The sequence below is a fragment of the Fukomys damarensis genome, unplaced genomic scaffold, assembly GCF_012274545.1.
Source record: "Fukomys damarensis isolate Sample0158 unplaced genomic scaffold, DMR_v1.0_HiC HiC_scaffold_33, whole genome shotgun sequence".
Lineage (NCBI taxonomy): Eukaryota > Metazoa > Chordata > Mammalia > Rodentia > Bathyergidae > Fukomys > Fukomys damarensis.
The window spans coordinates 52,610,720-52,621,224 of NW_022900945.1; the positions used below are offsets into that span (position 1 = coordinate 52,610,720).

General features: G+C 48.9%; 1 protein-coding gene and 1 pseudogene across 5 annotated transcripts in view; both read right to left on the minus strand.

Annotated features, from left to right (window-relative positions):
- On the minus strand, positions 1-148 carry LOC117284076 (annotated as a pseudogene).
- Positions 149-4,361: 4,213 nt separating this feature from the next.
- Rfx5 (regulatory factor X5) overlaps positions 4,362-10,505 on the minus strand; it is a 6,658-nt gene continuing 514 nt past the window's right edge. For 2 of the 5 annotated variants that reach the window (XM_010616504.3, XM_010616506.3), the window contains exons 2-10: positions 9,883-10,016; positions 9,522-9,555; positions 8,845-8,927; positions 8,489-8,608; positions 7,997-8,116; positions 7,781-7,862; positions 7,301-7,502; positions 6,826-6,926; positions 4,362-6,699 (exon numbers count right to left, since the gene is read on the minus strand). In XM_010616504.3, the coding sequence (XP_010614806.1) occupies positions 5,695-6,699; positions 6,826-6,926; positions 7,301-7,502; positions 7,781-7,862; positions 7,997-8,116; positions 8,489-8,608; positions 8,845-8,927; positions 9,522-9,555; positions 9,883-9,998 (1,863 nt within the window). In that variant the 5' untranslated portion in view covers positions 9,999-10,016 and the 3' untranslated portion in view covers positions 4,362-5,694. Of the gene's footprint in view, positions 6,700-6,825; positions 6,927-7,300; positions 7,503-7,780; positions 7,863-7,996; positions 8,117-8,488; positions 8,609-8,844; positions 8,928-9,521; positions 9,556-9,882; positions 10,017-10,375; positions 10,500-10,505 lie in introns of those variants that run through there. The other 3 variants (XM_010616505.3, XM_019206382.2, XM_010616507.3) reach the window with 3 other exon arrangements.

Sequence of the window (10,505 nt, forward strand, 5' to 3'; positions counted from 1 at the left end):
AAAAATTTAGCTAAACACTCATAAATGTTCAAAATCAAATGGTAAGTGGTAAAGCTAAGATTTAAACCTAATTTGTGCTCTTTCCAATAAACAAATGTCTGAGGTCTTTTTGCTACACTTGATCTTAGCCAAAAGGCCGAGAAGCGATTCTGAGGTGTTTTTGTTTTGGGGGTGCTAGGCACTGAATCTCATGCCTTGCTCACGGTGGGGGAGTACTCTCAATTTTTTAAGCATTTTAAAAGAAATACTGAGGTTATCTGTCCATCTTGCTACATAAAATGCTTATTAGCTTTGTCTCATAGGACGGAATTGGCAGGATGTTTCCAGATGAAGTAGGTCGGCTGAGATAAAAACACCCAAACATATGACATTAATTCTCCCATTGTGAACGCAGCATTTATTTTTCTGGTCCCAGGGATCTAACTCAGGACCTCATGCTTGCTGGGCAGGCACTGTGCCACTGAGCTACACCCCCACCAGCGTTTGCTTTCAATTTTAAAGAAAACTGATTGTTAAGTCACAAAAATAAACAAAAGATTCATTTCCTGGGGCCACAGACAGGATATGTAGAATTTATCTTTAATGCAAAAGATTATTTTAGTAAATTTATGTAAGGCTAAAATGAGCAAAGGCATGGGGTAAGGCATTGGTAGTAGGGAACAGGACACTTGTCCACAGGGAATTTAGGACAGTAGGGGCTGCAGTAAGCTAAACTCTTAGTTTGGTCCTTCATCTAATAAACTGGAATGTGCTTGAACAATAGAGGAATTATTTGTTTCATGTTAGAGTTTAAAAACAGGGTGCATAACTGAGCATGGTGCTGCACACCGTAATTCCAGCCCCTTGGGAGGCTGAGGCAGGAAGATCACAGCAAGTTTGAGGCCAGCCTGGGCTGCGTAGCAAGATCCTGTCTCAAAAACAAAAACAAAGAAAGAGAAAAACAGGGTAGATAAGGCTACTTTAAAACCCACAACACTCAAGAAAATCTCAAAATGGTTCACTAGTCTGGCATCCCACAGTAAATGGACAGATCTCCCCACTGCAGTTACGGTGAGCACAGTATTTCCTGCGATGCTCTGTCCTATCCCCAGTGCTTTATTTTCCCATCTGCCTGTTACTTGTAGTCTGTCCACATTCTGCCCTGGTCCTTCATGGATATGGGCTGGTTCCTTACACTCCAGTTCTGTATCATCTAAGGCAGATGTTGTGCCTTTAATCCGTTCATTTTGTCTGGGCTGGCCTTGAGTTTGCTTTGTGGCCCAGGCTGGCTTGAACTCTAGATCCTCCTGTTTCAGCTTCCTGAGTGCTAGGATTATAGTTGTGCACTACTGTACCCAGCTTACCCATTTTCTCAATCAGTAGTCGGTGGTGTTCTTCTATTTCTTACAATTCATACCCATCTCTTCTGGCTGACCTGCCTTTACCAGGCTGCACTGCCACTCCCCAGCCACACACCCTTTTTCTGGAATGACCTCTTCTTTTTTACCTCACTTTAAAGATTTACCTCAATCCTGCCTTTTCCACAGGGCCTTCTCAAATCAGCCCAAACCAATGTTCCTGCATTTAGTTCTTAAGCAGCAGAGCCTCGTGACGTAGCTCTTTTTACCACCTGCCTTGTGTTGTTTTGTCCTTGCTGTACGGTTGGACTTGTCCAGCTGGCTGTGACTCCTCTGTGCTGGGAAGCTGTCTCTGACCCGTCCTGCCACTGTGCCGGCTTCCCCGGGGCTCCACTGCTCACTGCCCGCCCAACTAGAACGTGTGAGGGTAGAGTGTACGGGAGTCTGCTTCTAACAGGTGCCTAGCACTTAAAAAAAAAAAAAAAAAAAAGGAAAGTATCAAAACCAACCACATTAATGAATTCCTACTTCTGACATTTTAGGAGAAAATACATTAAGCAGGAATTTGGATAGAAATTTGGTAAAAGAAGGAGGTTTGCCCTGGTGCCAGTGGCAAGGTCAGGGCTGTGAAGGTAAAAGCTTGTGTCCAGCCAAGGAAAAGGTGAAGGACTGGGGTCTCCTTGATTAAACCAGGGCCTTGTAGTACACACTAGGCGAGCATGCTGCCACTGAGCTACACCCGAACCACTAAACCTGGACTTGGTGTGTGTGGGGTGTACTGGGGACTGAACCCAGTAAACTACACCCCCAGCCTTGTCATTTTTTATTTTGAGAATCTTACTAAGTCTCTGCTGGGCTTTAACTTTCACTCCTGAGTGCTGAGATTATGTGTTCACCTCCATACCCAGCTGAAACCCGGACCCGGGAAGGGGCTGACACAGTTCCAGGTCAGTACCCTGGGCTGCTGGCAGACGGAAATACAAATCTTCCCTGGAGGAAAAGGAGTCCAGTTTAGCCCCTCAAGATTCCTGTAGATTTAGTTTAACAAAATAAGAGTTTAAAGCCTGAAAATAAAAAATTTACAAGGAAATAAGCAACCACTGGAACGAATCAGCACAAAACAGTAAAAACAGATTTAGACTTAAAGATACATAAAATACTACCAACACATCTCAAAGAATTGATATCAGAGACACCATATTCTTTACACAAATGATTAAAATGATAAAAAACTTTAAATGTCTAGACATTTGGGAAGTTATAGGGCCAGGCATGGTGGTGCAGCCCTGTAATTCTAGACTGCAGAGGCTGAGGCAGGAGGGTCACTACAAATTCAAGACCAGCCTGGGCTACATCCTAACACCCTGTCTCTCACCCCCCCAAATCTTTTCTGAATAATTCAAGAGCAGCTGAGTATGATGGTGCACGCCTGTAATCCCAGCACTCAGGAGGCTGAGGCAGGAGGATCACTGAATTCAAGGCCAGCCTGAACTACATAGTGAGACTGTCTCAAAAAACCAAAAACCAATGAACAAAAAAACTCATGATGAAGCGCTTTCATGAAGTATATGACTCAGTGGTAGTGTGAAGGCCTGGGATTGAAGCCCATGATGAAACAGAAAAAAAAATTTGTTTGATGAATCAAAAAAAATCTCAAAGGGAGCCAGGTCTGGTAGTGCACACCTGTAATCTCAGCATTCTGGGAGGCTGAAGCAGGAGGATCACAAGTTCAAGCCCAGCCTGGGCAACTTAATGAATCAGGGAGACCTTGCTTCAGATTTTAAAAGGGTTGGGAATGTAGCTCAGTGCAAAGGCCCTGAGTTCAATCCCCAGTATCGTAATAACAAAAAAGTCTCAAAGATAATTTAAATATTTTTTTAGAGCTAATAGTAATGAAAATACTGTATAACCCAGAAAAACTTGGGGGTGTGTGGAGAAGTGTAGCGAGCAGGTGCCCATATGTAATTCCAACACCCTGGGAGGCTGAGGCAAGTGGACAGCAAGTTTGATCCCAGCCTGGGCAACTTAGTAATTTAGCAAGACCGTGTCTGAAAATATGAAGGGTGTAGCTCAGTGCGAAGGTTTTGGGTACAGCCTGTAGGACTGATGGGAAAGAGGAAACAAAGAAAGGAGGAAGAACAAAGGAAACCCAAATCGTTTGAAATTATAAAGAAACCGAACCAGAGTTAAAATGATTCCCACAAAGAAGTAGCAGGCTCAGATGGTTTTACAAGTTAAATTTTACCAGATATTCAAGGAACAATTCATTTCATTCTGATGTAAACTCTTCCAGAGAATAAGACAAGAGGAAACAGTTCCCAAATGAGTATACAGACCATTTCAGAAACGTCCTTAGAAATCTTACTAAAAACAAAGGCACTGACATGTACAAGAATGTTCATAGCAGCATTGTTTGTAATAGCAAAAAGCTGGAAACAGCCCAAATATCCATCGACAGGTGAACGGCCAAACAACTGGTGTTTAATGCACTTGACAGAATACTATACACCTGGGAATGAATGAATCACAGCTATTGCAACAGCATGAATGAATGTTAGAAACAATGGTTAAGTGCAAAAAAACCCCAAACTTTTAAGGGACTAGTAGAGTCTAAAGCTTTTGTAAAGCCCCCAAACCAAGCAAAACCAAATAACTTTAAAAGAACATATACATATGATTAAAACACACACACACGCACACACACACACATATAAAATAAATCATTAACAGTTAGACAGTGGTCACCTCAGAAGCCGCAAGGAGGAACACAAACTCAAAGGCATTTCTAATTTTAATGTGTAAGTTGAGTGATGTGTCACAGGTGCTCGTTATCTTTCATAATTTGTTAGATATTCTTTCCAGCAACTATCACATTATAATTTTATTTTTTAATTTTTAAACTTTTAGAGACAGGGTCTCACTAGGTAGTGAGACTGACCTGGAACTCACTGTGTAGCCCAGGCTGGTCTCAAACTCACAGCAATCCTCCTGCCTCAGCCTCCTGAGTGCTGGGATTCCAGGCGTGCGCCACCACGCCTGGCTTCATTATAATTTTTAAGTCTGTGGTGGTGGAAATAAATGGACAAATGAATGACATCACCCTGAAGGAAAAGTCTGTTTCTTGGGAAGAGCCAAGATTCCCTGACATAAGCTACCCTAAGGTGAGGACAAAGTAGGCCCTCAATAAGTATGAAGTTTATTTATTGCTCCTCCCAAGGACACACCTGCGGGGTCCGCATGGACTCCACAACTACCCCCTTCCCTACATCTGGCCTAAATCGCAGCCCTGGCTACGTCCCAACACATCCATGACAAGAGACTGACATCTAGTAGATACAGGATGAATTTAATGGAATGACCAGGCAGGAAGTTTTTCACTCTAGGTGGTGAAAGGCAGTAGACTGGGGGATCGGGAAGCAGGAGTGAAAGAGAAAACTCAGAAACAGGAAGAGGAAGGAGCTCCGTGTCTGCAGAGCAGGTGGGAAAAGGGCTCTCGTCGAAGCTAAGCTGAAAGTCCCTGAAAAGAAAATGACTTCTCTCTCCTTCCTCGAGACTAGAAGAGGACAGAGGTCAGTTGCAGCTGCAGTAAGGGAAACGTAAGACCGCGGGAAAGGAAGCAGGCGGAGCTGATCTCAGCCAAGCAGCCTGGGAGCTCGGACCTCCAGGTGTGGCCGATCCCGCCCAGGCTCCACCTGGGGAATCTGCCTGTGAGGAGTCTGACCCCCTTCCCTGCAAAAGGGTGCTCCGCGATGTAGAACGAGCACATTAGCGTCCCGTCTTCCGGCCACACTGGGGGTCAGGGGTGAACATGACTCAGGCTGGCCTAATCACAGTGAATTTTCAGGCTTCTGCTGGGATTCCTGGTTGTACAGAATTGGACAAATGTAATCCGGGAGTGCTCGCGGCTATGAGGGGGCCCGGGTTTAAGATGATTTTACATTAGGTGGAGCAGCGAAGACAGAAAATCAGTCGGGTTATCTAGAGTCGAGCGTCACCTGGAGCCAGCACTAGCGGCCTTTCCCATTCATAAGCCAATCATCCTTCTTATCCTGAGCCATTGTGAGTCAGGCTTTCTGTGACTGAGAACCAGAAGTCCCCTAACCTATACACTCACCATACTTACCCCATCCGTCTTCCCACAGGAGGGCACAGGAACCCAGGGTAGGTTACTACGGATTTATTGGTTACACCGAGGCCAAAGCATTGAGCTGGAAAGGTCAGAGGCAGCCACCAGGCAGTACGTAAGGCTGGGTGACTCAGTCTGTACAGAGGACACGGAAGGGAGGGCACAGCCGAAGAAGCGAATGCAGAAACGCCGGCGGGGACCTGGACCTGGAGCTACCCCGAGGACCTGGCGTCACGGGGGTGTCATCTTAGGCTCTTTACACTCAAGCCTTAAAGAGCTTTGAAGCACGTGCCCCTTTGAGCCTTTATTACCCTGCGCAGCCGTGTCTGCCCCTCCCTTTACCACCTGAAGACCTTCCTTTTGGCTTCTGCTGCCCTTGATGACACTCACTTTGGGGGCAATGAGAGGAATTTTATCTTCTGCCTGTTTGGCTTGCCGGGAACTAGGGCCCCTTCCTCCTTTAGAAACAGCACCGTCCTCCTGAGCCCGGGCAAGTACTGCCCGCTGCTCAGCCTGTTGCAAGGGCCCTGGCCTTTCTACCCCTCCAGCTGAGTTGCTTTCCCCTCCTGGGCCCCAGATCTCCCATGGTAACCTTGAGGCCTGGGCAGAGTCCATAGCTGCTGCTGACTTCTCAGGGGTAGAATTTCTGTCCCCGCTTCCACCTGACTTTTTTCGGGGGCGCCCCCGTTTTCTTTTGGCATCACTTGCTGGATCCTCTGTGTCCTGCTTTGCTGCTTTAGGTGGCGGGTCCTGGCCACTGGCCTCACTCATGGGCACTTCCGCCGTCCTCTTGACACCCTTGTCATGGGGTCCTGGGTCAGCACCTGTGCCTACCTCCCTGTTCTCTGCGGCCCGGGGCCGAGTCAGTCCTCCAGGTGAAGCTTGCCCGGGCCCAGGTCCTGGCCCCGGGCCCGGCCCCGGTAAAGCAGGAACAGTTGGTAAGATCATGTTAATGATGGGCACAGCTGCCTGGGGTCCCCCAGCCCTACTGGGCAGAGGTAGCGTAGCCACTTTCAGGGTGCCTGAAGAAAGCTTCGGGGCCAGGATGGGTGAAGCGACTTGGATCGGCGGAACGAGTGAGCGAGGGGCTCGGGGAAGGAGTAGAGGCAGCCGGGCCACTAGGGCATTAACCTGTGGGTTACTGGCTGCTGGGGCCGAGCTCTCGATGACAGTCTTCTTCCGCTCTCCACGTGCTGCAGGGCTAGCCCCAGCCCGCGATTCCGGCTCCTTGGCAGGCTAAAAAAAGAGGATCCCAGGAAGGCACTGGAGATGGTGTAGCCAAAGAAATGGGCACAAGAGACGGGGAAGGAAGGGACTCACCGGTGGGAGGGTGTACTAAGCCCGTGGCCAGGGGCTGCTTACCTGGGCCAGTCTCTCTGGTTTCTTGTGGGCTCCCCCCTCTGGGTTCTCTACACCATTCTTGGACTTAGATGATCGGTCTCGAGGGGCATGTTCGTCCTCTTCTGCAGAGGTGCCGGAAAAGGTAACAGAGCGGTAATAGAGAGGGTGAGGGAAACTGAGGAATGGAGGAGAGAGGCAATTCTTTTTTTGTTGGTGTTTTTTTTTTTTTTTTTTTTTTTTTTTAAAAAATTTTTTTTTTTTTTTTTTTTGGTATTGGGGATCAAACTCTGGACCTTGCACTTGCGAGGTGGGCAGCGGAACCACTGAGCTAAATCACCGGCCCAGAGTTAGGTAATTCTGAGTGCCTGGCTGCCGGGACAATCAGGGAAAGCAGAGGGCTAAAGTGTATCTTAGAAGGATCTCCAGGAGTAGAGGGTGATTCCAGTGTGAAAGCTGAAAGGGCCTGAGCATTCTCAGACTAAGAGGATCAACCCACCAGCAAGCCCCATGGCCTTTAGCACATGGGCGTGTGCAGACCGGGCAGAGATGAGATGCTGCTGCAGCAGGAAGCGGGCAACCTCAACAATGGAGCTGAAGGACCGTTTCAGGATCCGCTCTGCCCAGTCACAGGTCAGGGCACAGGCTGCCTCCACCAGTTCATCCCGAGGTGCAGGGGTTACTTCCGGGCCCATTTCCGGCTATGGCGGGGGAAGGACATGTCCAGTCACACTCCAAACTACCCCCCCGCCACTACTACCATATTGCCCTAAGCAGAGAATAGGCTGGAGATCGAAACAGTCTCAGACCACCCCAACTAGAAGCCCACAAACTCTTTTGCCTCTGCCTTGTCCACATCATAGACAGAAAGGCACACAGAATACACACAATGACCTAGACTGTGTCAGCCCTCAAAACATGTTTCACAGACCTCTGGTTTTTACCCCAGAGGAGAGTGGAGCTGGAGGTTGCTACTTACACTCTCAGAACTCTTCAAGTCAAGTCCAGGGAGGGGTGGCATAGACACCAAGGTCTTCCTTCGTATGCCACTGTAGCAGTATCTGACACAAGTTAAGGAGCAGCCAACATTCGGTCTCTCCAAACCCGAGCTGGGCTGGGCGGTCTCCACTCCTGGCCCTCTGCATCCTGTTTCCTCCCCAGGTCCTCCAGCCCCCGCCTCTCCAAGCAAGGATACTTGGACTGGCCCCGGCCACCCAGCCTTCGGGCCTTGATGTCAGGGAAGATCTCTCGGATGATTTTGCCGAAGTTGGCTGTACTGAGTGGGCGGCAACAGGCAAGACTCTCGCAGTACTTCCTGATGAGTGAGGGGCACAGAGAGAGGACAGAAGGCTATGGGTGGGTTCAGAGGACCCTTAGGGGACATGCGTGGAGAACTCTAAAAAGACAGGATCTACAATGGGCATGGTGGTGCACGCCTAGAATCGCAGTACTTGGGAGACTGTGGCAGAAGGATCACAAGTTCAAGCCCAGCGTAGGCAACTTAGTGACCCCATTTCAGTATTTTTTTTCCCCCTTGCAATATTAAAAATAAGAAAGGGCTGGAGTTATAGCTCAGTGCAAAGGCCCTGGATTCAGTCCAGAGTAACACGCAGGCTCTATCAAGGCAAGGAGCTGTGCAGGAAGAAGGGGCTAGGCCCACCAACCCAGGCCCCAACGCTTCACCCACCGATAGGCGTCATAAACACTCTGCTTTGGCAGACAGGTGTCCGTGTGCTCTTCTAGGTGGTTGCGGATCCACCTGTAGGCATACATGTACTCCTCACTGCTAAGAGTGCTCGGCTCTGCACTGAAAGGGAAGTAAAAGGACACGCGTCACTGAGACCCCGGCAGTTGTCCTGGTTCTTCAGATTAGCACTTTGATAGTGTTGGCTCAAGTCAGTTCACCCAGAATCTACCTTTCCCTGCAAAACCAAGGCAGGGCAGATAACAGCTGTTGAGTCTTCTACTCACCTGGCCTTCTCCAGTGAGATGGTCTCTAAGACTCAGGACCTCTGATTCCTAAAACTCTGTCACCAAACCTACCTTTTGTCTCCAGTGCTGGGCCCTGACGGGAGCTGAAGGTAGAGATACAGCTTGTCGTTGTCTGAGAATTTCTGCACATCTTGCTGAGGTGAGCGGGAACAGAGGCAGGAGAGATAATAAGGTCAGGAAGGATCTAATGTAGGATCCTCTGATTTGTACCACAAAATCCAGCTGACCGTAGAGGTTCTCAGACTGAAATGGACCTTAAAAATGATTTGAGGCTGGAGCTGGAGCTCAGGAGTAGAGCACTTGCCTAGCACACATTAGGCCCAGGGTTTGACCCTTACGGGCTTCCATGGAAGCGGGGGCAGAGGAATCACCACCAGCTCTACTGGGCTGCTATTCAGAGGTCTGAGAGAGATGAAGTAAGAAGCTCAAACTGGGAGCAAGTCCCAGAGCGAATGATTTTTTTCTTACATGGTACTGGGGACTGAATCCAGGGCCTTTGTGCTGAGCTACATCATCAGCCCTTTTGACTTTTTAATTTTGAGACAGGGTCTCACTAAGTTGCCTACGCTGGGCTTGAACTCTTGATCCTCCTGACACCCAACCCAAAGCCAATTATCTTCTGACAACAGTGCATCTCCCACATAAGCCTTCCATTCACTCACTTCGACCCCACCACCCCCATCCCTACCAACGGCACCACTTCACTGCCCTCTGCCCAAAGTGCTTACCAGGATTCCTTCTACTTTGTTCTGCACGGCCTTGCTGTGGACAACAGAAAGCTAGAGGTCACACACAAGGTTTTCCCATCTCTTTGTTGGCCTGCTGGGGGAGGGGGTTTAAAATGCTTAGGAGGCCCTCAAGAATTGCTGTCAGGTGCTGGGGATTTAGCTCAGTGGTGCTGGCAAGCGAAAGGTCCTGAGTTCAATCCCGGGTACCGCAAGGAAAAAAACAAAAACAAAACACTGCGGTTAGAACCAGGAATGGCCCTCTGCTCTCTCTGGACTCAGCTCATCTCCAGAGGAAGTGAATTGCTACTGGGATCTATCCAGAAGTCTGCACCGAGATTTGGAAGCAGTGACAGGTACTTACGAAATGGTACCTCGGAGTCTTTGAATAAGTGTGGTAGGTTCCCCGGCCTCAGCACCACTTTGGGGGGCCCTTGCCCCAGTCTTGGGGCTTTTAGCATCAGGCTCATCTTCCGCCATACCAGCATGGGGTTACAGCTGAGGGGACAGAGTATGAGGATGTAACTTCCTATGGTCTTCTCCCAAAACCTCAGGCCAGTTCTCATCTCTCCGCCCAGGAAGACAGAGAAACAAAGCCCCCAAATCGTCCCAGTGGTCTTTTTTTCACCACTTTTGCCTCCTCCCCAAATTAGAAATTATTCCATCACTTCGCCAGGCCCAAAGAAATCTTTGCCATCTCTATGCTATCTGTCCCACTTTCCTGAAGTCTCCTAAATCTGGAAAAATGTAAAGGAAGAGAAGGGGGCTTGGAAATCTACATTCGAAAGAAATGTTCCTTTCTCCTCGGCTCCCCGGACCCCTCCCCCACCCCCAACAAAGTTCTCCAAATCGCGCACATATTCCTCATCACGATTTCGCCTGGCAGATCAGGAAGGACAGGAACAGACTTCGGCCCTCCCTCGCTCGGGGTGGGGACCGGGCCCAAATTCGCGGGACTTCACGTCGCCACGGCCTCCCGCCGCCCCC